Raw genomic sequence first — 24834 nt, 5'->3', positions numbered from 1 at the left:
GGAGGTCGACCTAGGCTCAGATTCATTCACACAGACCTGAGCCAGCTTCCCTCCCCCCGCCCTGCAGTGGAAGCAGCTTTAAACCCCAAGCAGCTCCATGGCAGCCTCACGGCTAGAAGTGGCTGAAACTGCTGTCCTGGCCAACCCCTTCCCTAGCCACAGCAGCCCACACTTTAGGCTATATTAGGTGTGGCTCCTCCCCCCGCAGCCCCAGGGCCCTTCCAGTCTCAGGGGCTCCCCGCATGCAGGGGTAGACCCGAGGGCAAAATCAGTCTCCTCTGGACCTTTGGAGCATTGGCCTCTGGAGACAGGGAGGGGGTTGGCCAGGACACGCCGCGGGCCCTACACTTCTCTGCTGAAGCATCGACGAGCTAACGTTTACTGGGCCTGATCCCCGGCTGGTGTAAATCAGCAGCTCCACTGAAGTTAATGGCGCTCTGGCAATTTACGCCGCGAAGGATCCGGCCTGTTCTCTTTATTCCTGTTGAGGTGTAGGCATGCGTCAGTCATGCAGAAACCTGCCGGGCTGGTGCAAACGCCACTCGCTGAGGGCTGGGATAATGGAAGAGACGTGTCATTCTGGTGCTTTCTCGTCTGCTAGGCCATTCAGACCCCATGGAAGAGCCTCCGGCTCGGGCAGGCTGGGGAGAGCCCCAGTAGATTCACCCCTCCCTTCTGCCTGGCTTGGCTGATAAGGAAAGTCACCTGTGGAGGCTTGCTAGACTCAGCCTTGCCCAAAAAATAGAGCTTGCTCACAGCTCTATTCCCCAAACGAGGGCTTTGGGGAGGAGCCCCAGCTGCACTATGAGAGAGCTGTCACCCTTTGCCACCGTGCCAACTGCCAATCCCCTGTGCTAACCACTAGCCCCCACTCCCGTCCTAAGCTGAAAGTGGACGAGATAGCACAGTTCCTGTTTTCTGTCCCTGCTCCTGTTCTCCTTTTAAAATGTACGAACCTCCAAAGTCATATGGTGCATGTGTCGTTAAACAGACACTACAAAACACACAGGCTCAGCTCTCACGCAGGGGTGGATCAGCACAGTCCATGCTGCTGAAGTTCTGACCCAAGGAACATGAGATAACACTGAAACCTTGGGCCAGAGCCTTGGCTTTGAGTCTTGTCCCCTTGTGCCATAGACTCAAAAAGGGCCTTGCGTTCCAGGGAGCCTGAGCCAATAGGACAGCCCTAGGGATTGCCGCACCTGGCACAGGTTAAAGCAGCCCTGAGGCAGTTCTAATATATGCTGTGGGGCATAGCAAGTGCTCAGCTGCCCCCAGGAGTGGGGGAGAGATAAAGATAACTTAGGGCCACCGTTGACCTCCCAGCTGGTCCAGGCTGCGCATGATTTGGCTGGACCCAAGGTTTCTGACCTTTTTCCTTTCGTCAGCTTGATTTCTCCACCTTAATTGTGCACGAACATCGGTGTTCATTGGTGAGCAGGACATTTGTCCTGCAGAAGCAGTGATGCCCAGCGGCTAGAGCAGGGGCTTGGGGTTCCCTGCTGCTTGCTCTTGAGTAAGTCACTTTCCCTTTCCTGCGCCATTAAAAGGGGCACGGTGAGATTTAATTCAGGTGGCAGAGGTGTTTGTGAGCCTGGCATTACGGGGGGCTACATAGCTGCCCAGGGCTCTTCTTGTAAGCACTGAAGTGAGATCATTTCACAGCTACCGCTCTCCAGCAATCCAGCAGCAGAATGTTGCCTTGTATTGCCCCCAACCTTGCCAGGCTAGGAGAATGCACACGGGGCGCAGATGCCTCTGAGTGAAGAACTCCCTGTGATTTCTTGATTGCCCTTGCAGGGCTGTAAATGGCCAAGCAACACCCCCTTCAGGGGGCTGCTCTGTTGAATGTGGTGAATCTGGACCATCCCCTCTGAGAAAGAGACAGCTGGCCCTCCAGACATGCATGAGGGGCCATGGTGGAGTCTCCTCCAGGCATGGAGAGGAGACATTGGCTGCTTTGGCGGAGACGCAGCTATCTCCGGGTGAGAAAGGATTGTCTCACGGTACCAGCAACTGAGTGCTGCAGACTGAAGAAGTCCTTCAAGCAGATTATTGGAATGGGAATCCGTCTGCTGGTGCCAAAATGGGTCTGGAAACACCCAGATGCAGGCACACATTGCCATTCGTAAGATGGATGCTTAGCACACACACACTCACGCACATTTGAAATGCACACATCACACACACATTCTTATAAATACAGGCACATATGCATATGCATGTCGTTGTTGGCATCCTTCAGTCTTGAGAGAGCCTGGGTATGCACACCCTTGAGGGGTAAAGAATTTACTCAGTTGGTTTTATGGCAGCTGTGAACCTGGCTGAAGAGACCCACTGGAGAGAGACATTCGCTGCCGCATCTGTCACATTTAAAGGTGATGTTTCCACCCTTTGGGCTCTGTCTTCTGCGAGCTCTTTTCTCCTCTGCTAAACTGGACACCTTCCTCTTGGAACTCGGGAGACCTCTGTTAAGCTCTTGTTTCCAAAGGCTGCGGTCTTGAGGGCGATCTTCCCAGTTGTCCACATCCATGTCCATTTCTTTGAGGTCTCGCTTGCACACATCCTTGAAACGCAATGTTGGGCGTCCTTTGAGTCTTTTTCCAGATGCCAGTTCACCACGGAGGATGAACTTTGGGATGTGCCCATCATCCCTGCAGCACACATGCCCAAGCCAGCGGAGGCGTCTCTGTCGGAGGAGCGTTTGCATGCTGGGTATGCTGGCCCGTTTGAGCACCTCAGTGTTGGTGACTCTGTCCCTCCGGGAGATTCCAGAGATTCGACGAAGGCAACGCATATGAAAGCTGTTGAGCCTCTTTTCCTGGTGAGAGAATAAGGTCCATGTCTTGCTCCCGTACAAAAGTGTGCTGATAACACATGCATGATACACACAGATCTGTGTGTGTTCTCTCGGGCTGTTGTTTTGCCAGACCCTTTTGTTCAGTCTAGACAGTGTTGTGGCAGCTTTTCCAGTGCGGATGTTGAGTTCCGTTTCAAGTGAGAGGTTGATCGCAAGAGTGGATCCCAGGTACATGAACTCGTTCACCACTTCAAGTTCATAGTTGTTGATCTTGATGGACGGTGCTTCCTCAACTCCTTGGCTCATTATGTTAATCTTTTTTAGGCTTATAGTAAGCCTGAAGTCTTGGCAGGCTTTGGAAAAACTGTCCGTTAGGTTTTGAAGATAAGTTTCTGTGTGGGTTGTCACTGCTGCATATTCAGCAAAGAGGAAGTGTTGGATAAGGGCCTCCCGAGTCCTGGCTTTAGATCTGAATCTTGCATGTGCACATATACATAAACGCCCCACCCCTCAATCATAGAATCGTAGGACTGGAAGGGACCTCAAGAGGTATCTAGTCCAGTCCCCTCCACTCGTGGCCAGACTAAGGATTATCTAGACCAGTGGTTCCTAGACTCATTCCGCTGCTTGTGCAGGGAAAGCCCCTGGTGAGCCAGGCCGGTTTGTTTACCTGCCGCGTCCGCAGGTTCGGCTGATCGCGGCTCCCAGTGGCCGCGTTTGGCTGCTGCAGGCCAATGGGAGCTGCTGGAAGCGGCGGCCGGTATGTCCCTCGGCCCGCGCCGAGGCCAGGGATGAGGGGTTTGGGGTGCAGGCTGCCCCAGGGCTGCGGAGGGGAGAGAGGACTCCCCCGAGCCCTTTTTCATCGCAGCAGCCTGGGACCTGGGGAGAGGCACCTCTCCCCGCCGCGGCAGCTCCAGGGCTGGGGAAGAGGCACCTCTCTCCTCTCCAGTCCAAGGCCCTGCATCTGCGCGCCTGCACGGCCCTTGATAGCCTGCTGCACAGCCACGCAGCTTAGAGGGAATTTAGGTCTAGACGGTCCCTAACAGGTGTTTGTCTAACCTGCTTTTTAAAATCTCCGATGATGGAGATTCCACAACCTCCGTAGGCAATTTATTCCAGTGCTTGACCACCCTGATAGTTAGAAAGCTTTTCCTAATGTCCAACTTAAGTTGTAGCAAGGATGGTTTAAGCCCATGGCTTCTTGTCCTACCCTCAGAGGTTAAATAATTTTTCTCCCTCCACCTTGTAACAACCTTTTATGTATTGAAAACTGTTATCATGTCCCCTCTCAGTCTTCTCTTCTCCAGATTAAACAACCCCATTTTTTTCAATCTTCCCTCAGAGGTCATGTTTTCGAGACCTTTAGTCATTTTTGTTGCTTTTCTCTGGACTTTCTCCAATTTGTCCACATCTTTCCTGAAATGTAGCACCCAGAACAGGACACAATACTCCAGTTCAGGGCTAATCAGTGTGGAGTACAGCAGAAGAATTACGTCTTGTGTCTTGGTTACAACACATCTGATATTACAGCCCAGAATAATGTTCGCTTTTTTTGCAACAGCGTTACACTTAAGCTTGTGCTCCACTATGACCCCCAGATTCCTATCTACAATACTCCTTCCTAGGCAGTCATTTGCCTTTTTGTATGTGTGCCACTGATTATTCCTTCCTGAGTGGAGTACTTTGCATTCGTCCTTATTGAATTTCATCCTATTTACTTCAGACCATTTCTCCAGTTTGTCCAGATCATTTTGAATTTTAATCCTATCCTCCAAAACACTCACAACCCTCCCAGCTTGGTACCATCCGCAAACTTTATAAGTGTGCTCTCTATGCCATTATCCAAATCATGGATAAAGATAATGAACAGAACCGGACCCAGAACATCCCTCCAGAACCCCACTCGATATGCCCTTCCGGCTTGACTGTGAACCACTGATAACAACTCTCTGGGAATGTTTTTTCCAACCAGTTATGCACCCACCTTATAGTAGCTCCATCTAGGCTGTATTTCCCTAGTTTGCTCACGAGAAGGTCTTGCAAGACAGTATCAAAAGTCAAGATTTACCATGTCTACCGCTTCCCACATCCACAAGGCTTGTTACCCTGTCAAAGAATATACATATGTATGGCTACGTGTGCACATATGTATATTCTTTGAGAGAGTAACAGAGTAATGTGGGGGGGAGGGATAGCTCAGTGGTTTGAGCTTTGGCCTGCTAAACCCAGGGTTGTGAGTTCAATCCTTGAGGGGGCCATTTAGGGATCTGGGGCAAAAATTGGGGATTGGTCCTGCTTTGAGCAGGGGGTTGGACTAGATGACCTCCTGAGGTCCCTTCCAGCCCTGATATTCTATGATTCTAATGTATATATACAGGTCTAACCACATGCACACACATACACTTAGATACTCCCCTGCGGCCAGACCTATACACTGTACACACACTTCCACGTATACATGTACATTTGCACACACCTATGTATATAGACATTTATTACCCCCACACACACACTTACAGACACATCTAGTGTCACCTCGTCACTGACATGCCAGGTCCAGCCCAATGGAAGTCAGTGGGGTTACCGAAGGTTGGCATCATCGCCTAGACCAAAGTTGTACGCATACAGATAGGTCCCAGCACACAACACACACCCATTCAGCCAGGCCCACGGTGCGCACATAGACACACGCAGACTCTACAAAATCACCAGTGGGCCAGATCCTCAGCTGCCCGACACAACCCTCCCCTGATCCTGGCGCCTCTGGGCAACGGGCCGTCCCCCTGGTGCAGCAAGGGTCTTGGCACACAGGGGAACTGGCACCGAAATGAAACTTTAATTCGTGGCCCGGGGCCAAAGGCAGGTGCCAGGGGCTGTATCCACTCAGTCCCTTGCCTCCGGTTCAAGCTAGAGCAGCCTCCTGTGGCTCCTGTACCCCACAGCTCCCAGGGCTCTTACAGCAACCGGGAATCCCCAGGCCAGGGGACCCCATCCACCCTCCCTCCCCTCCCCAGCACGGGCAGGCAGGGGAAGCAGAGATCCCACTGCAGGAAGGAGACGCCCCGGAGCTAGGACAAGTCTCCAGAGCGGAGCCAGGCAGGGACACGCGTCGCCCCAGCACCTCCAGCCAGCAGCCAGGGCACCGACACGCGGCATCCCAGCGCCGCGGGGACACGGGCAGGGAGCTCCGGGCCCCAGGCTCGCCGCCGCCCCGGGGAAAGGGCCGCACCTGAGCCGCTCTCCAGCATCCCCGCGGCTTCCCGGCCGGGCTCCCTCCAGCCGCTCGCCCCGTCTAGTTCGCAGGGTCCCGAGCGATGGCGCGTCCGTGTCCCGTCCCCCGTCCCCCCGCAGCTCCCAGCCGGTCCGAGTCAGCTCCTCAATCCCCCCCCCAGCCCCTTCCTCCCCGGCAGCCCCCCGGGCACCTCCCCAGGGGGGGTCCTCCCCGTGCCAGCCCCCAGGCAGGAGCGGCACAGAGTCAGCCCGGGGACCCCGGGGCCAGGCGGAGGGGAGGGGTCCTCTGCTTCCCCCCGTGCTCGATGCCCCTAGGCAGGGGCGGGGGGATGGCACCGACCCTAAATGGCACCTGCTCCCCCCGGGAGGGGCTGGGCGGCCCTGGGGGGGTGCTCTGTGCTGCAGCCCCCCTCCCCACACCAGCCAGCGGCGTGGCCCCAAAGACACCCCCCTTGGAGACCCCGCCCGGGGCTCCTACCTGGCGCTGGGCGTTGGGCTCGGTGAGGTTGGTGTTGTAATCCCAGCTGGCGGACACGCTCCGGAACAGGACCACCTCGGCGGAGCTGTTGTACCCCTGCGCGAAGACGGCAGCCCCCGGCTCGCTGGCGCTGGTGTCGGGGGGCAGGAGCCCGGCTTCCAGGGCCACCGCCCCGCCGAGCCAGAGCAGCAGCAGCCGCAGAGCTGGGGGCATCCTGGCACCCGAGCGCGCCTCCCGTCCAGGGGTCTCCCCGGAGCGCCTGGCCAGGGAGCCTCCCGCAGCGGCCGGCGGTTTATAAGCTCTGCCCAGACCCTGCCCACCGAGCCGGCCTCTCCCAGCAGATAAGAGGGAACATGTTACTCTCCCTTCCGCGGCGCGCAGCGGGAGCCCGAGCAAAGAGCGACTCGCGGTGCCAAAGTCCTTCCATGCAGCGCGGGGAGGGGAGGGGAGAGGGAATTGGGGAGGGGGGGAGAAGGGGAGTGGGGAGGAAGAGGAGGAAGGGCGAAGGGGAGAGAGAGTGGGAAGGGGGAAGGAGGATAGAGAAGGAGGAGGGAGAGAAAAGAGAAATGGGGGGGACAGAGGAAGGGGGAAGATGGAGAAAGAGAGGACCCGGTGGGAAGGAAAAGAGCAGAAGGAGGGAGAAGGGAAGATGGGGGGGGGGGCACTGGGACCTGGCTCCTTAGAGCTCCATGAAAGCAGGATCCCTGCTTCCCTGGGCACTGGGCCCCTTGCCCCCCAATTCCATCTCCAAAGGAATGCCAGGCGCTCCCCCTCTGGGCAGCCAGCTGCCTCCCCATGCAGCCCCCTGTGCCCACCCGGAGCCCAGCTTCTCCCCTGCGCCGTCCGCCAGCTGAGGGTGCACAGAGGTTGGAGGGCAGGGAGCCACACCGGCCTGGGCTGAGCTGGGATAGGCTCATCCTCGCTTTGGGGTTTCTTTCCTGTCCCCCTCCCCCAGTCTCCCAGCTGAGCTCAGGCAGACACTTAGGGTGGCTTTGGCAAGTCCCCAGCGGCAGGCTGCAGGCCAGAGCCTGCTGGTGCTTGGAGAGGTGCAAACTGCAGTCCGTGGAATCCCACTGCTGTGAGCAAGGGGAGCAACAGGCCCCAGGAAGAGCCTTTGCTGAGCCCTTGATCCCACCAGGCCAGGGGTGCATGGATTTGTTCTGCCCTTTTCCTGTGGATAGGATCCTCGAGGGGGTCGCCAGCCCCCTTTTCCTTCTCCTAGTGCTAAATGGGAGGGGGTTCCTGGCTGGATCCCAAAGAGGGATCTGGGGGAATATGGGAAAGGGTGAGAAGCACTGGCCTATTCTGCATCTGGTCAGGTGGAGATCAGGGCTTGCGTGAGTGTCACAAGCCAGGTAAGGCGGGGGTGGTGCTGGAAGGATGGGGCTCACATGCAGGAGAAGGGTAGATTATTCCACCCCCTTGGCTTGGCTGAGCCGCCTTTGACCCAGGCTGCAAGTTCTGCTGGGTTTCTATCAGTGGCTGGCCCATTCCTTTCCCCTGCAGCCTTCGCTTCAGCATAGACAGATCGCGGTGCCGTTCCACCCCGGCAGCTCTTTTGTTCCCGAGCTCCATGAGCTGACAGCTGGCCAAGGTCACCTTGGCCAGGGCTTGCACTGGGCTACTGACCACCAGTCTCATCACACGTCCTGAAGTCGTCACTTTCCTTCCGCCACTGAACTGAGGGTGTAAAGCTTGTACCTACCCACCCAGGAGCAGGCATGTAGCTAGCTCACCCAGTCTTGCTGCAGCGGCAGGGGACATGGCCAGCACCCATCTACACAGCCACCCTGAAATGGGAGATACCTGCACAGGCGGCTGGCCCCTTTAATGGGAGACAGCCCAGCCTCAGACACACACACACACACCGGCCCCCCAACACAATTAGCTCATCTCCCAGAGGGGGGAGATGAAGAGGGTCATCGTGGCACTCAAGGGGTCAGACGTTAGCCTGATGAATAGCTAGGCCAGACCTCCTGGGAGCAGGTTCGGCAAACCCGTGAGAGTCCCTGAGGTAGGGTCCGCAGGGAGATCCCTAGGAGGGGAGACAGCGCTGAGCTAAAAGAGAGTCCAAGAGCAGACCATGAGAAGGATTCGGGGGCAAGCAGCCTGGCCACTACCAGGTTTACAACAGCGCCACACTCGGAAGGGGCCCATAACGACTACATGGGGGCCCACAAAAGGTCAATCCGACCCGGAGCCTGGGAGTCTGCGCCTTATAACAGATCTGGAAAGGACTTAAAGGTAGCCCAGAAGTGGCTGAGAACTGAGCCGGGAGGTGGGCAGAAGACTAGCCCAGGAGGAGCAGAAGCATCTTCGTTAGCTTGGACTTTTGTTGTCATGCAAGGGGTTGAATTTGTTTAGTGACGAGTCCGAGTGGTCACGCTGCATCACCAACACTGCTCCATGTAGAGAAGCTCAGGGGCGGGAGGAGGAAACTGAGGCAGAGACGATTCAGGGCCACCCCATTCCCTGAGGCAGCGCTCAGGAGGCAGTGCCCCTGTACAATGCCATCCTCCCCACCCCCTCAATGGGGTCCAGGATGTAGCTGCCCCATCATTTTCTATTCATTTCGTTTTGCTGGGGTTTCCCCACCCAGCAGCCCTGGCACTGACATCAGCTGTCCCTGCCTCCTAGGGAATGCCTCCCTGCTGGGCCTGGGAGCACTCTCCCAGGACAAGAAAGCCAAATAAAATCACATCTGTGTCTCTGGTTGCCTGTGAAAGGAGGATAAAACTATGCAGCAAGGGGTTCCTGATGAGCTGATGAAAAGAAGAGAGACCACCCCTGTGGGAGCTGGTCGGCAACACACAGGCTCTTTACACAGCCGATCCTCTGCTGTCGGAGCACGGGGCTGGGAGCCAGGAGACATGGGTTTTATTCCTGGCTCTGCCACTGTTTCACTCAGTGACCCTAGGCAGCCCACTTTCCTGCTCCCTGCCTCAGTTTCCCCATCTGGAAAATGAAGGTCATAATGCTGACCCGCCTTTGTAAAGATCTAGGGAAGAAATGCACAAGGACTAAGCATTACTATTGAGGGCTTCTGCAAAGAAAACCTTCTGGATAGAAGGATCTTTGTAAAGAGAATCCCATGTCCCTGGGTCCCCCTGTGAAATAAACCATTGAGAGGACTCCGTAATTGAGCATCTGGTTAAAAGACACCTCTCCCCCGCACCTGAAAGAAATGTCATCTGATTGGAAGATGGCCTGTGAAAACAAGAATCCTTGGATATTTAGGTCGTCAGCTCCTTGCGGCGGGGACTCTCTGTGCTGTTTGTACAGCGCCTTGCACGATGGGGTCCTGCTCCAGGACAGGGGCCGTGAGACACTTCTGCAACCCAAGTAAAAGTCAGACTACTTGTGGGTTAAAGCTGGTTAGTTCTCATCTGCTCTACGTGCAGGAGATCTGTGCTCTCAGCGGTCTTGCTGAGAGCAGCAAAGCCCCACGGCTGTGGGCTGTCGGCCTTCAAAGGGCTGCGCCCAGATGTTCTTGCTGAAATTCTGTGCGGCTCTAGGCACCAGCCTGCAGAGTGCAGGGATCCAAACCCAGCCCATGCCGAGCACTGCAGCTCCCACTGACTTTCATTGGAAGTTCAACATGTGCTTGCCCTAGGGGGCGTAGCTATGGGCGGGGGCGCTGTTGAGCCAAGCTGCTCCAATGGGAGCTTGAGCAGCACACTCCCGAGGGTGCAGGGGGAGAGGGCACAAGATGCACCATGGTGCAGCCTGCTCTCCTCCCTCACTGGGGCGCTGGCCCAGCCCTGGGGTGCCCCTGAGCACAGCGGCTGTGCTCTCCTAGCACCCTGGGAGGCATAAACCACCTCAAAAGGAGGCAGGGCCTTGGCTCACCCCTGCTTGGCCATCCGCGCTGACTAGACACTCAAGGTCAGCAGGAGGTGCCCTCCGAAGGGATGGCACAGCAGACGTGTCCCCCCATACGTGCCTGGGCTCTCAACCCGTGTGCCTCCTGAAACCCAAACCCTTCTGCCACCTGCAACACGGGCTGGCGCCCATCAGGCACAACTGAGCCCTGAGCAGGTATGCTGTGAAACCCCCACCCCTTAGCAACATGAGGATGGTCTAAAGCTTGTAACCAAATTCGACAGGAGACCCTGGCCCCAAACACAGCCCCGAGTCCTTCTCCTGCAAGGACGGCTGTCATAAATCCATTCCCTTCCCTTCGATGTAGTGGTATCGTGCCTGATATCCCTGCACCACTGAGCACCCTCAGCGCCCATTGACAGCAGCTGGAGACGTGGGGTATTGACCCCTCAGAAGATGAGCCCCACAGACCCTTTGATCCAAAGGGAAATGTTTCCCAGCCCCAGGCTGAGATTTAGGGGGCCCAGGACAGAACATGCAGTCTGCTTGGAAGGAGGAGTGGGGCAAACTTGGCTGAGGGAGGGGTTCAAAGGTGAAGCCTCCAGATTCAGAGCTGCTCTAGGGGCAGAACAGCACCTGCTGTAAATCAGAGCAGCCCCAAAGGTGCTCTAATTTACTGCAGCCTCCCAAGTGCTGCCTCTGGGTTGCTCTGCATTCCAGAACATCTGAAGCCGCATACAATGAGGACACAACCCCCCCTGACCCTGACACCCCCCAAATGGCCCCGGGGCCCAGCTTTGCTGTGTAGGGGCACGACTGGTGGCTGTGTGCTGTGCTTACTGAATGATTCTTTCCTAGCCCCCTGCCACACAGCTCCAGCTCCTGTTCCCTGCTGAGCAGCATACAGGGGCCAGGGCTGGAGCCAGAATCAGTCCATAACACAATCGGGGCCCAGTCCTGCCTCCCAGAAACACCCGTCCAGCCCTACAGACTGCAGTGAGGGGCTGCATGGAGAACAGGAGCTAGTTGGAAATGAGTGACGTTTGCACATGAATGAGTTAGTAGAAGAATAAACAATGAAAAGAGCAAATACAAGTCATCACAGGATCCTTTCCTTCCTGCGGAGAACTGGCTCCACGCTGGGATCCCGGTCACTCCTGGCAGGCTAGTAAATACACCGGCCTGTGTTTCACCTACGGGAAGCGTTAGGCATGTGGAATCTGACTCCATGCCTTAGGTCTGAGATCTCAGCTAATGGGGTGGGAGAGAGGATCAGTTCCAGGGGCAGGTTAGCAGCTTATCGCCCTGTACAGAGCATTCACAATGACAAAGAAAAACCACACTGAGCCAACTGTTTGGAACTTGCGACAGCGCGGCTCTAGCTATCTTAGGGGGCCTCTATTGCCAGAGTATCTGAGTGCCTCACAAACTTGAAAATATTTATCCCCTGTAACGAAGGGCAGCGCAGTTATTCCTATTTGACGGATGAAGACTGAGGTACAGAGAGATTAAGTGACTTGCCTAAGGGCACATAAGCAATTAGTGACAGCATGAACAGAACCCAGGTCTCCCAAGTCCTATGCACAGGCCCTAACTATTGGCTGATCATCTGTCTACTGGGCTAACAGAATGATCAGTTCTAGCTTGCTCTCCCAAGCTGGCTATTAAAGGGTTAACTGGACCTGGACTTCCTACTTCCTCTTGATTAAATAGCTTTCCCTGAATAGGGCTCCCAGTTTCCCCTGTGGATCACACCCAGGAAGGCTGCATCCATGGGTATCCACAGGCTATCCACAGAGCTGTTAAATGACCTTTGGCGGCAGACTGAGCTCTCTGTGTGGGACAGTCATGCTAGGATGGGATGATGGAAGCTGCTCATAGGCTAATGGCACTCCCTGGTTGATGGGGCACTAAGCAAAGGGGAGGGCAGTGATTTGCTGAGGGAGTTAGGTGCCTACCGCCCACAGATTTTTTCAATGCAAGTTGGAAGCCTTAATCAATCAAATCTGACCAGTTGGCTCAATCTCGGGAAGTCTAAGTGGGCAGCTAGCAGAGCCAACGAGACCTCCTCTGTGATGCGGCAGGCCACCCATGACAAACCTCCTGCTGCTTGCGCCCATGTGACAGAGGTCATCTCCTGCATAGCATCACCCACTGCTTCCTGCACCAAACCCATAACTTCTCTTTAAGCTCTTGGACCTAAAGCCTGCAATCCACCAGGCTCCTCTGTAGTGTCACATCCCTAGAGTTAGGTCTTCAGCTTGCACAGGGACTTGTGCTTACCTTGTCAATAAGCAGGGGGTTATTGGTTATCTGTGGGGCTGTGCGTCATGGCAGAAACCAAGGACTTGGCTTGGGAGAGAGTGTGTCGTTGTAGTTAGAATAGGAAAGAGGGACCTTGGCTGAGATCGGACACTGAACCACGCTGGGCCTCTGTGAAATGGGGACAGTCTTTTCCCTGCCTCATGGGGATTATTTTGAAGCTTCAAGGAATAATGTTGCCTTGAACTCCTCCAATAACTGGTGCTCTAGAAGTTTAGTGCAGCTCCCGCTGCAGTCTCTGGTGGGAACTAGTACTTAGCCATGCTCTTGACATGGCTGGTGCTCCTGGGGAAGGAAGCCGGCAGATCCCTGGGGCAGCTACAAAGTTCTGCTTTGCCTCACATAGCTGGTCCATTCAGTTAAATCGGGGTCAGGGGGAATCTTCCCTGCAAGGCTTTCACATCTGATCAGCTTCTCCTCACTGTCGGTGGCTCCCTTCAGACCTGTGGGTGCTGCTCGTTTGCTGGCTGGAGGAGATGACATAATCATGCAAAGTGCTCCCGTGTTTCGGAGGGGGCTGAAGGTGTTGTCCCAGCCCCAGGATGGTGCTAGAGGAGATGGCAGCAGGAAGCAGAGCCGGCAATTCAGTAGGGGGCGCTCTTCCTTCTGAGTCAGTACAAAACCGGCGTCAATGCTGTGCTTCCAGAGATGCCACTTTTGGCATGAGACTCGCAACTGAAGTCCAGACCATTTGTGGGCAGCAAAGTTCCTGTGAAGCCGTTCCCAAGAGTGAAGGTGTGAATCCTGATGTCCCAGCCAAATTCTACACCAGGCAGTTATACCCTGCCTCCCTAAGCTCTGCAGTTTCAGTGGACGGGGGGCAATATTCGACGCTGCCACTCCTAAACTGTTGTGAAGGGTTGCTGTGCGCTGTTAAAAAGTGGCCAGGTTCTATCCCAGAGGCAGTTACATGGCAGCAGTGGTTGCAACAATATGTGTGGAGATCATGGGACCTGAAATATGCTGAAGAAATGGAGGAGTTTCATTAAGATCTTAAGGAAGGACGTGAAACGCTTTCCTCCAGAGCCACAGGCGTGACTGTGGTGCCAGTGGAAGGAGAAAGCAGAAAGGCAAGGGAGCTTCATGAGTCACTGTCTGGGTCTAAGGAGTTTGTGGATTTGCTGTTAGGAATCAAGCTTGGAGACCCTGCCATGCCCAGCAGATTGCAACACTGAGACCAGGCTCCGAAATCCCAGCTGTGACACTATAAACAACTGGGAAAGCGGAAGCTCTCCGAGAAATTCTGTTCCCAAATGGGTTCAATGGTGGGAGACGTAGGAGACGCCTTTGGAAGCTTTAATTAATGAGGTAGGATTTGGGAGAGCTTGGGAGTGTTATGGAAGGAGAATTCACTTAGGAAACTTGGGGCCTTGAAAGCCGGCTTGAGAAGGGCCAGCTGATTGATGAGTTATACTAATCATTGTTTCCATTCATGTCATGCTGCGGGAAGACGTCAAAAGGACAGGCCTAAATTCAGCTTCCGTTCTCAGCTACACTGGGGTAAATACAGAATAATTCCATGGACCCCAGTGAAGATATTCCAGATGAGTGCGGTCTGAATACATCCATGGATGGTTAAGTATCTTGTAGGCTGATAGCCCAGTGTAGCCCCTGGAGAAATCAATGGGAGTTAGACACCTAAACCCCTGTGAGGGTCTGGGCCCAAAGCTCTCTCTCATTCAATACAACAATAGCTTTCCCACAATGCATTGCCAGTGAATTGACAGAGCCACTTCCAGGGGTGAAAAGACAACCTGAGCCTCAAGGGTCTCTCTGCTAGCAAGGTGCCAGCCAGTGTGGAGATTTCAGGGGTGGGGCCTCTCTGGCCAGGATCATCTTCTGTTGGGGAATAATTCTCCCACCCTAGTCAGAAACAAGGAGCAGGCAAAATCTCTGAAGGAAGCTAGTTCTCGTTAGGTGTCCAGCCCAACGAAAACAGGAGGACAGGTCCATCCGTGACTATTAGCCGGGCAGGGCAGGGAGGCAAAACCAGGCTCTGAAGTTTTCCTAGCCCCTGTTTGCCAGAAGCTGGGAATGGGCGACAGATCACTGGATGATGACCTGTTCTGGTTACTCCCTCTGGGGCACCTGGCATTGGCCACTGTCGGAGGACAGGACACTGGGCTGGATAGACTTTTGGTCTGACCCAGTCTGGCCGTTCTTATGTTCTTAAGCCATCAGAGATACATTTGGAGAAACTTGCAAGGATGGAGATATTTATCCAACCCCCTGAGCAGTCTGAGGTTTGCCTATCGTGGGTTTTAAGGCTCAGACCGATACTGAAGGCCTCTAGGCTTATTTTTATTGCTTGTTGCTCTCTTAAAATGTCTGTTCATGCAGCAGGCAGAGAGCGTGACACACATCGAAGTATAATGAATCCACATGGGGCAGACAACAGAGTAGATACAAATCATTGACACACATGGGATACCAGGGCTTGAAGTGCTGTCTGAAGAGCTCTAAGCCGCACTAGCATGTGAGCTGAAGGGAGCTGCACCTTAGCAGCACTGGTAATGGATCTTCTATACTCTGTCGCCAGCTGGGAAATCAGGAATTACTTATTCATCCACGCAAAGCCAGGAGGTTATAATAGGTTGTCTGGTTCTTATGCTCGTGCTGAATGTATCTCAAGGAGAGAAGAAGGTGAGACTGTTCTGGAATTCCACTGCCACTGCTCCCAAGCCGACCCAGTTGCCAATTTTAGGTTGGATGTATTCCTGGAGGATTCATCACATGATATAATCATTAATTAAATATTAATCTTTAATTCCTGGAGACTCCAGGATAATCCTGGAGAGTTGGCAGCCCAGCTTCCTCTCACCTTCCATCTGAGATTCTCAAAGTGCTTTGCAGACATTAAGGAATTACTCCTCAACAGAAGACGATCCTGGCCTGTGACTGGCCGAAAACAGTCACATGACTGGTCAGGATGTATCTGCTGTTCGGTTCCTCAATAATTCCAAGACCTGGGGCAATGTCATGCAAGAATGTGTGTGTGAAGAGCTGGAGGTATCTGAACTGTACCGGAGAGGAAAGGATGGTCCAGTGGTTAGGATGTGAAGCAGGGACTTAGGAGAGCCTAGTTCAATTCCCTCTTCTGTTATAGGCTTCCTGGAGGTAAGTCCCCTAAGGCGCATCTACACTGCATTGTAAGCCCAGGCTGTGGGCCCGGTGCTTGTGGACTCGATGGTTCCAAGCCTGTGCTTGAGCTTCCACCCTGCGTCGTAAACCCAGGTTGACAACTGCTAGGCCTGAGTTTCACAGCTGTGCTAACGGGCCTGTAACTGCACCTCACAGACCTTCTGACTCAAGACTGCAACTTGACCTGTGTCCACACTGCAAAATGACAGGGTGGACACGAGCCAGGGTGGGACTCGAGTTCTGACCCACTCCACCAGCAGGGTCCTAGGACCTGGGTCCTGAGTGCTGGCTGATCTGAGTCACACTGATATGCGTGTGGCCGGAAGGGGGCCTTGAGCTCACCCCTGAGTCAGAGCCCGAGCTTCGTGTGCAGTGTCGACAGATCCCCTGGGCATAGCTACACAGCAGCTGGAAGGTTAAGTCCCAGGGTGGGTAGACATATCTACGTTAGCTCTCCTTGCTCCAACACCTAAAAATAGCCATGTGGCCACGCCAGCTGGCCGAGTACATATCCGTTGTACTTGGGCAGCTAGCCTGAGCCCCAGCCCTACTGCGACTTCTAGGTGTCGTACACGTATGTCTGCCCGCCCTGGGAATTACACCTCCCCTCTGTGCAGACAAACCCTTCACTTCCCTGCCTCAGTTCTCCACCCACAAAATGGAGACAGTTGGACTTCACTAGCCTGTATCATGAAGGTAAATGCATTAAAGATTGTCAGATGCTGTGATAATAGGGGCCGTATCAGTACCTTTGATCTCTGCTTCCCACTAAGCTAGCCGAGATAAATTGCAGTGTTCTCTGGACTTCTCATTTCATGACCTAAAAAAACCCTGTTTCACTACAGAAACAGCAGGCTCTAATGAAAGAGAATTCCCTGGATGACCGCTAGGCATGTTTGGATGTAACAGTGATTGATTTTGGATGCTGGGGTGAGAGATGGTCCAGATCTGTTGGATCACTGAATTAATCCCTTCCCTGTAAGAGAGGCATTGAACTGCGGCTGCAAAAGGACACAAAGAAGCTGCTTCATATTACAGGGAATGTCAGATCAAGACCCTATTGAGATAAATGCACAGGTGATGTCAGTGCATGGCCAGATTTTTAAGGGTATTTATATCCTCAGTGGACTTTAATACCCTTTAATACTCTCAGTGTCCCCCATTATGTTAAACGAGGAGGTGAGCATAGCAAGGGGAAGGGAGTTGACACAGGTCATGCGGTGAGTCGGTTGCAGAGGCAGAAATAGAACCCAGGTGTCCTGACCCTAGTGCCACACTCTAACCACTAGACACCGCTTCCCCAATATCAAGTTAAAGAACATACATGGGCTCCCCCTAATGGTAGGCTCAGTGGCTTTACAGACAGTTCCTTGCAAGGACCTGTTCAGAGCAGTTTATCCAGAGGGGAGCTATTGACACTGATTCTCCTCTGCTTTACTCTTCACTGCTACCAGAAACCCCAACCAGGAAGCCTCACTCCAGCTGCCTGGCCCCTGAGCCACCAGAGGGGGCTGTGGGTGGGGCAAGCACTCACTCCCCGCCAGGCTAAGCGTGTCATCTCCCCCCGCAGCCGGAGCCGCAGGCCCGAGACGGCCTGTGTTCTGCTTCATTGGAACTCCAGGCAAAGCAGACAAGAGGGTCTGGAGGCAGTAAAGGATGTGGAAAATGTGTTGCCATGGAGACAGATGCGAAGACGCCCCTCGGAGAGAGAGCGTGAGAGAGCTGGCAAGCGAGACAGAGCGAGAGAGCTCCGAGGCCAGTCTGTGCACCCACACACAGGCCTGCTTACGCTCCACGCCGGCGGTCACATGGCACACACACAGCTTCACACACGTGCAAACAGATCCACATGCAGACCCACAGAGGTTTACACAGATGTGCAAGTACCCGTTGTGACAAAGTTCCTCCTCGACCTTGGTGGGTCTTGTGCTTATTGGCGGATTTGCTGGCCTTGGAGCTTCACAGCAGTTCTGAGCTTGGCCGTTTTTCTGAACCCACAGTCCAGGTCGACTCCTCCTGTGTCTGACCAGGAATTGGGAGGATTTGGGGGAAACCCGGGCCTGCCCTCTACTCCGGGTTCCAGCCCAGGGCCCTGTGGAATGCAGCTGTCTAGAGTGCCTCCTGGAACAGCTGTGTGACAGCTACAACTCCCTGGGCTACTTCCCCATGGCCTCCTCCCAACACCTTCTTTAGCCTCACCACAGGACCTTCCTCCTGGCGTCTGATAATGCTTGTACACCTCAGTCCTCCAACAGTTCTCACTCTCAGCTCCTAGTGCCTCTTGCTCCCAGCTCCTCACACGCACACCACAAACTGAAGTGAGCGCCTTTTAAAACCCAGGTGACCTGATTAGCCTGCCTTAATTGATTCTAGCAGCTTCTTGATTGGCTACACGTGTTCTAATCGGCCTGTCTGTCTTAATTGTCTCCAGAAGGTTCCTGATTGTTCTGGAACCTTCCTGGTTACCTTACCCAGGGAAAAGGGACCTACTTAACCTGGGGCTAATATATCTGCCTTCTATTATTCTCCTGTAGCCATCTGGCCTGACCCTGTCACAACTGTTTTCTTTTTGAGTGCAGTTATGTAAACAAATAATAATAATTCTACATTTGTAAGCTGCACTTTCACGATAAAGAGATTGCACTACAGAATTTGTATGAGGTGAATTGAAAAATACTCTTTATTTTATCTTTTTTACAGTTCCACTGTTTGTAATAAAAATGATAATGTAAAGTGTGTACTCTAAAAAAAAAAAAAAAAAAAAAAACCTTCCTGGTTACCTTACCCAGGGAAAAGGGACCTACTTAACCTGGGGCTAATATATCTGCCTTCTATTATTCTCCTGTAGCCATCTGGCCCAACCCTGTCACACCGCCCACACACAGGTTCACCTGTATGCAAATAAACACACATCTACATACACAGGTGCATAACGCATGCAGCTTTACACTCCAACCCCTCCACTGACACATGACCACGCAGACCTAAACTCAAATAGAAGCTCACGCGCACAGATTGCATACACACGCGGCACCGGTCGTGGCACATTTGGTGGCTATGGTAGCTATTTACTGGGCCAAGTGGCATTGTGCAGCTTGCTTCTGTTCTGCAGTGAAGCAGGGACGGAATTCGTTATTTCACTCCATTATCATTCTTATTCTGCTTTTAATTAATATAAAAATGCATCCCTGGTGCAGCCAATTTAGCCTGGCCACCCGGGAAGAGGGATAAGATCTCTCACTCCCAAATATAATGGGAAACTTACAGGAATAACACACACATCCTCACACACCCATATACCCTCCCTCTCTCTCTCTTTTTCACACACACACACACACACACAAACTCATTCCAAGCCCTTCTCTTGAAACACATGAACAGTCTAGAACCAGATCATGCCTGGCCCCTGAGCTGTTCATCATCATCTAGGGTGTCCAGGTGCCCGGTTTTCAACCAGAAAGTCTGGTCGAAAAGGGGACTGGACAGATCTCCTGACCGGACACCTAATGTACAGCTACTGCGGGCGGGGGAGGCATGGAGGCAAGTCCCTCCTGACCCAGATGGGAATAGGGAGTGGGAGGGGAAAAGCAGTGAGCGATGAGGAGAGTGGGGAAGAGGAGTGGATAGGGGCAGGACCTTGGGGGGAAGAGGTGGGGCAGGGGAGGTTCCAGCACTCCTGCTGGAGTGTCCAGTTTTTAAATATTACCCCGTTGATCATCATCATGTTTATTACGATCATGCCTAAGAGCCAGTTAAGCACAGTGTGGCTCCATTGGACAGGCACAGTACAAACATAGCATACCAGATGGTGCCTGCCCCGAAGGAGGGTGGGCTGACAAATCCACAGCCTCTGTGGGTGGGGAGAGGGGCAAATCCCAGGGCAGGATGACGGGTTTGTGTGCTGGTGTGCCTAGGGTGTACTCCCTCCCTGCTCATAGCCGCGGTTCTGAATGCACGGGACATCAGGTGTGGACGCAAACCACAGGTGGCTGTTGCCATGTTTGAGATGCGCCAAAGCTGGAGTGTGGAGAAGGCTCACGTGCCAGGGGGTCTAGCGAGGAGACTCAGTGGCTCCTAGCCTGTGATCATGGGAACTTGGGTGTTGTTTAGATTAACCTGTGTTTAGATCGCAACAAGCCTCAGTCAAACACCAGGCCCTGGGAAAAAAAGGGGGGGGTGTTGTTCTGCCAGGGAATTACTACGGCAACCGCAGGAAACGTGACGCTCTGCACACCCTGAGGCCCATTGTTTTCCAGAGGGGACTGTTCGTACGGGAGGGGGAGGGATGCTGCCAGCTCTTTTTGAACAGAAGAACATTTCACGCTCTCTCCAACTTGAAATCCTTGGGCCCAGCGAAGTGACGGGGAGTTTGGCCATTAACACCAATAAGGCCAGGATTTCACCCTTGGTATCTGTTCCCTTTGGGGGTCCCTCCCCCAGTTCCCATAACCTGAAGCAACAGTCACTGAGACTGGGAAATCCATTATTGCTTTTTGTGTCTGTGAAGAATCTGGTGACCAGGAGGGGGACTGGAAAACAACCAGACCTGGCACGGGATATGCATCACAGGGCTGAACACATGCCAGGTCACCAAGCTGGGGAAGACAACTTCCAAAGTGCCAGCTGAGTCGTTGAGGGGGCACGTTTTTAGTACTGCCAGGGGGACAACCCTCTCTGATTGGCTGCTTTCCCCACTGGCTTGCCCACCCCCTAGGGAAAAGCTGCCAATCACAGCTGCTGCAGAATTCTCTCCCCTCCCATCAGGAGCTGGCACCGTTTTCCCAGGAGGGGAGATGAGACGAGAGAAGAAAGGGTCCAGCTGCTCAGTGGGGCTCTGCTCCATCCTCCCCTGTGATGTGAACACTGGGGTGGCTTTTATTTGCCCCCCCCCTTTTCCTTCCCTCCATGCAACACCTGGCCTGCGAAAAAGGGAAGGGGACCACACTGCAACCCCACCATCCAGGCCTGGAAAAGTGGGAGGAGACCATGCTACATTCCCACCACCCAGGCCTGGGAAGCACCCACGGAGTCAGTGCCTAAGCACCCTGGGGCACAAGGGGGCACTTGGGAAAGTTCTTTATGATGAAGTTTATGGCTATATGCAAATAATTTGCAAATATGCAAATCAGTCCATTAATTAACTGTCATAAAATATCTCACACACAGCTACACAACCTTTACCAGCTACGAACAACAAAGAAAGAACAAATATCAAGTCCATAGGGGAGGAGTGGGTGTGTGCGCGTGAGAGAGAATGTCTCATTCTGTAACATTCTGCACCCCAGTGGAAACACAAATGCAACAGGTGGGGGATATCCCCTGCATTTAAAGGAACACTACACAAAAAAAAACAACCAGAAATACCACCCCTGCATCTCTTTTTGGTTACCTATATCACAATTACCCGTATAAATGTCAGCCCTGAAGCCCCAGGGAGCTCACTATTGACACCTGTTGGTGATTAGGAAGAAGAGCAGCCCAGAGCTCCTGGAGAACTCCAGATGGACAGGTTTCAGAGTAGCAGCCGTGTTAGTCTGTATCCGCAAAAAGAAAAGGAGGACTTGTGGCACCTTAGAGACTAACAAATTCATCATGCATCCGATGAAGTGAGCTGTAGCTCACGAAAGCTCATGCTCAAATAAATTTGTTAGTCTCTAAGGTGCCACAAGTCCTCCTGTTCTTTTTCCAGATGGACAGGGGCAGCATGGGGAAGTGACTGAATGGGCCAGGCCTCATTTAGATTTCAGATATGTGACAGTTTGGGTCATTTCGGTTAAAGTACAGTGAGGTTTTGAGTTGTGGGACAGTAAAATGCTATTATCCCTAGTGGGAAATGAAAGGACCAGGGAACTGCACCAGATGTGCCTGGGTAAGGGAGGTCATCCTGACCAAGCTCACAGTCAAGCACAGTTGTGTAAGGGAGCCTGGAGCGAGCTGAAGGAGAGAGAAAAGCGCTCTGTTTTTGTGCTGTGAGTTCCTTTCTGGCAGTGAGGGTTCTGACACGGGTCCCTATCACTGATCCCTTTCTGAAGATGCAGCATTGAATCATAGAATCTCAGGGGTGGAAGGGACCTCAGGAGGTCATCTAGTCCGACCCCCTGCTCCAAGCAGGACCCATCCCCAATTAAATCACCTTTGAGGTAGTAGATGGCTCTGAGGTGTTCGAGGGGTCCGAGAGAGCCGATGGCGCTGAGGTTGGAATAGCCTGGGGTGCTGTAGGTTAGCGGGGAGGTGCGCTGGTAAAGCGGATGGGGAAGAAAGGCAGGCTTGGAAGAGTAGGCAGGCTACAGCTGAGGAGAGAGGTGCAATGCCACAGCAGAAGTTTGCAATATGCATTCTGGGCTCCAGCCAGCAGTTTGCTCCTCTGTGACTGGGGTCCTCGTGGGGAGCCAACCGTGGTCACTCAATTAGGGTGAACGGCAAAGAATGGGGCAGACAGTCCCCATAAAGCTGGGGGATATCCCAATACTTAGATTTACAAAGCCAGCGTAAAACAGCTTCTTTATTACCTCACGGGTTACTCAGAAGTCCAAACACCACAGTTCCCTTAAAGTGATCCAGCCTCAGGCCTCCATCCAGGTACCCACGTCAAATATGGTGAAAATTTCTGTAACTCTCATTTCATCATATAAAGGAAAAGGTTCTCCCAATCCCAAGGGATCGGATACATTATCTCCCGGGTTAACGAATGTTTCAGATCTTACCCAAATACACGCTACAGTCAATGCTTATTAACCAAACTAAAATTTATTAAAAAAACAAGAGAGAGAGAGAGAGTCTGGTTAAAAGGTCAATACACATACAGACATGAGTTCAATTCATTGAGGTCCAGATTCATAGCAGAGATGGTGAGCTTTGTAGTCACAAAGAATTCTTTTAGAAATATTTCATAGGTTATAGTCCAATGTGCAAATCTCATATTCAGGGCATCCCAGCATAACTGGGACCTCAGTCTTGCGACTCAAACTTCCCATGATGAAGCCTAAGCAGATCTGAGATGACAGAATCAGGACCCAAGGATCTTTTATACAATTTCATGTCTTTTGACAAGTTGGAGTTTCTCAGGGAACAAAAGGTCATTAGGATGACTTGGAAGCAGGTCCGTCACCAGTACTTAGCTATACGAATGAACATAAGGCCGTTTGCTTGTTCCTCCACCATTCACAGGACATTTCAAAGAGAGATGAATCCCATATCCTGTGTTTACAATTCATTTAAAGGATAGGATGTTCTTTTGACTTCTGAATTATCAGAATACAGCATAGACAGAGACTGTTGATTACATCGGTTGACCCTACTCATACATATGTAAATACACAAAACCACAAACATTCTCTCCCCACTTTTCTTATGAGGGTTATTTATTTTGCATGCGTCACATCCTCTCACTTTCCTCTTGCACTTTGTATTCATTGCTTTGCAAGGAACTCCCTGGGCTGGATTCTCCGCTGCCCTGCGCCATGCCTTTGTGTTCACCCAAGCAAAGTGAGTGTAAAACATGAGCAGGCTGACTTGGCACTGGTGTAAGTGACGACACCAGCTGCAGGAGAATGGAGAAGCAGGGGCCCCCCGCGTTTACACCCACCTGCCTCCCTGCTCCAGTTGGGACTCATGGCGCCAACTCTTCCCTGCATCAGAAGCTGGGGCTTTGCTCTCCCTGCCCTGCCCAGGCACCTCATGGAAAAGAGCTAGTATCTGCTGCTCCCTGACATGACATTCATTGGGTGCAACAACCAGAAAACAGAGGACAAGCTGCTCTACACAAGTCCAGGGGGCAGGAGGCTGCCCAGACTCCTTCCGCAGGGCTAAGCAGAGGAGGCGGCCACGCTGGCTGTGGGTCCATCCCCCTCACCATGGAGAGCCCCTGCAAAACGAGGATTAGAAGAAAGGGGCCGGGGTGGGTGGGAGAGAGCATGTCAGAGGGAACTGAGTTGATGCCTCTTATCGACTCGCCCCTAGCGAGGCAACAGCACCGGAGGCGGGGGGGAGAGAGAGGTTGGGGCTTGGCTGAGCGCTGGGCAAGGAGGTGACTCAAGTGGCAGGATGTGCCGTCACGTGCAGTCTCCGAACTGCACCTCGCAGGGTTGCTCCGGTAGCCTGGTTTGGAATGTTACAGCCCTGGCAACCACAAGAGGTCCAAGGCAATGCCCCCACTGATTGCCCCTCCACTCCTTGGCACACTCAATACAGTGGCTCAAGACCAGATGGGCCACGCAGACTGAACTCCCCTCGTCCTCCGGGGGGGGGGGCACCCCTGCAAGCCAGGCCGGGGGGCAGCATGGGCAAAGCTGGCATTGCCACTACCCCATGCAGTATTTGTGTTGTGGATAGAGAGCATTCAGGATCCAGGGATGCTGCTCCGGGACCCTCCAGCAGCTCCAGGGTCACTAAGCAATTAGACAAGGAGGAGAAAACCTGTTTCTGGAGGGGAATTGCCACCATAGTAGCAAACAGCTGTGTGGGTGGAGAGGTGTGTTTGCAGAAGGGTAGCCTGGTGGTTGGATTGCTAGTGGGGGACTGAGGAGACCCAGGTTCAATTATTTGGTCTGCCACAGGCTGCCTCTGTGACCTTGGGCATGTCACTTCGGGGCAGACCTTTCACGGTATTTAAGTGCCTAGTAGTATTTTCAAAAGTGCCTAAGCCAGTTACCTGCCTAACCCCTGCAATGGGAGTTAGGTGCCCAGGCACCTTGGCAAATCCCACCAGGTGCCTATCTGTATCTCTTGGTGCCTAAATACCTTTAACTATCTACCCCTTAGGCGCTCTGGCCCAGAACCTCAAAGGTCACAAGGCTCCTAACTTCCACTAGTTTTAATGGATGTTGAAATCAGTGGAAGTGAGGGGTCTCAGCCTCAGTAAATGGGGCTAATGGCACTTCCCTGGTCGATGCGGGTGTTGGGAGAGATGGCATTCAGCTACTGTGGGGACAGGGGCCCATATTAGCACCAGCCAGAAGGGGCTGCGTGCAAACCAAAGTGCCCAGCCACAGAAGGGCCCTGCTAGCTGGAACAGCTCATTGAAGCTGGCCCCGAGGATGAG

At 53.2% G+C, this 24834-nt stretch overlaps 1 protein-coding gene across 1 annotated transcript in view; it reads right to left on the bottom strand.

Annotated features, from left to right (window-relative positions):
* The window catches only part of ACE (angiotensin I converting enzyme), a 58789-nt gene extending 51935 nt beyond the window's left edge, over positions 1 to 6854 (bottom strand). Inside the window, exon 1 of the mRNA XM_084615924.1 lies at positions 6510 to 6854. Within this exon, the coding sequence (XP_084472050.1) occupies positions 6510 to 6722 (213 nt within the window). The 5' untranslated portion in view covers positions 6723 to 6854. The remainder of the gene's footprint in view (positions 1 to 6509) is intronic.
* Between the last annotated feature and the right edge of the window lie 17980 nt (positions 6855 to 24834).

Source organism: Lepidochelys olivacea (genome assembly GCF_965140295.1).
Source record: "Lepidochelys olivacea isolate rLepOli2 genome assembly, chromosome: 27".
NCBI lineage: Eukaryota > Metazoa > Chordata > Testudines > Cheloniidae > Lepidochelys > Lepidochelys olivacea.
The sequence above is the reverse complement of the archived record's forward strand: the minus strand, read 5'-3'. Positions and strand labels throughout refer to the sequence as shown.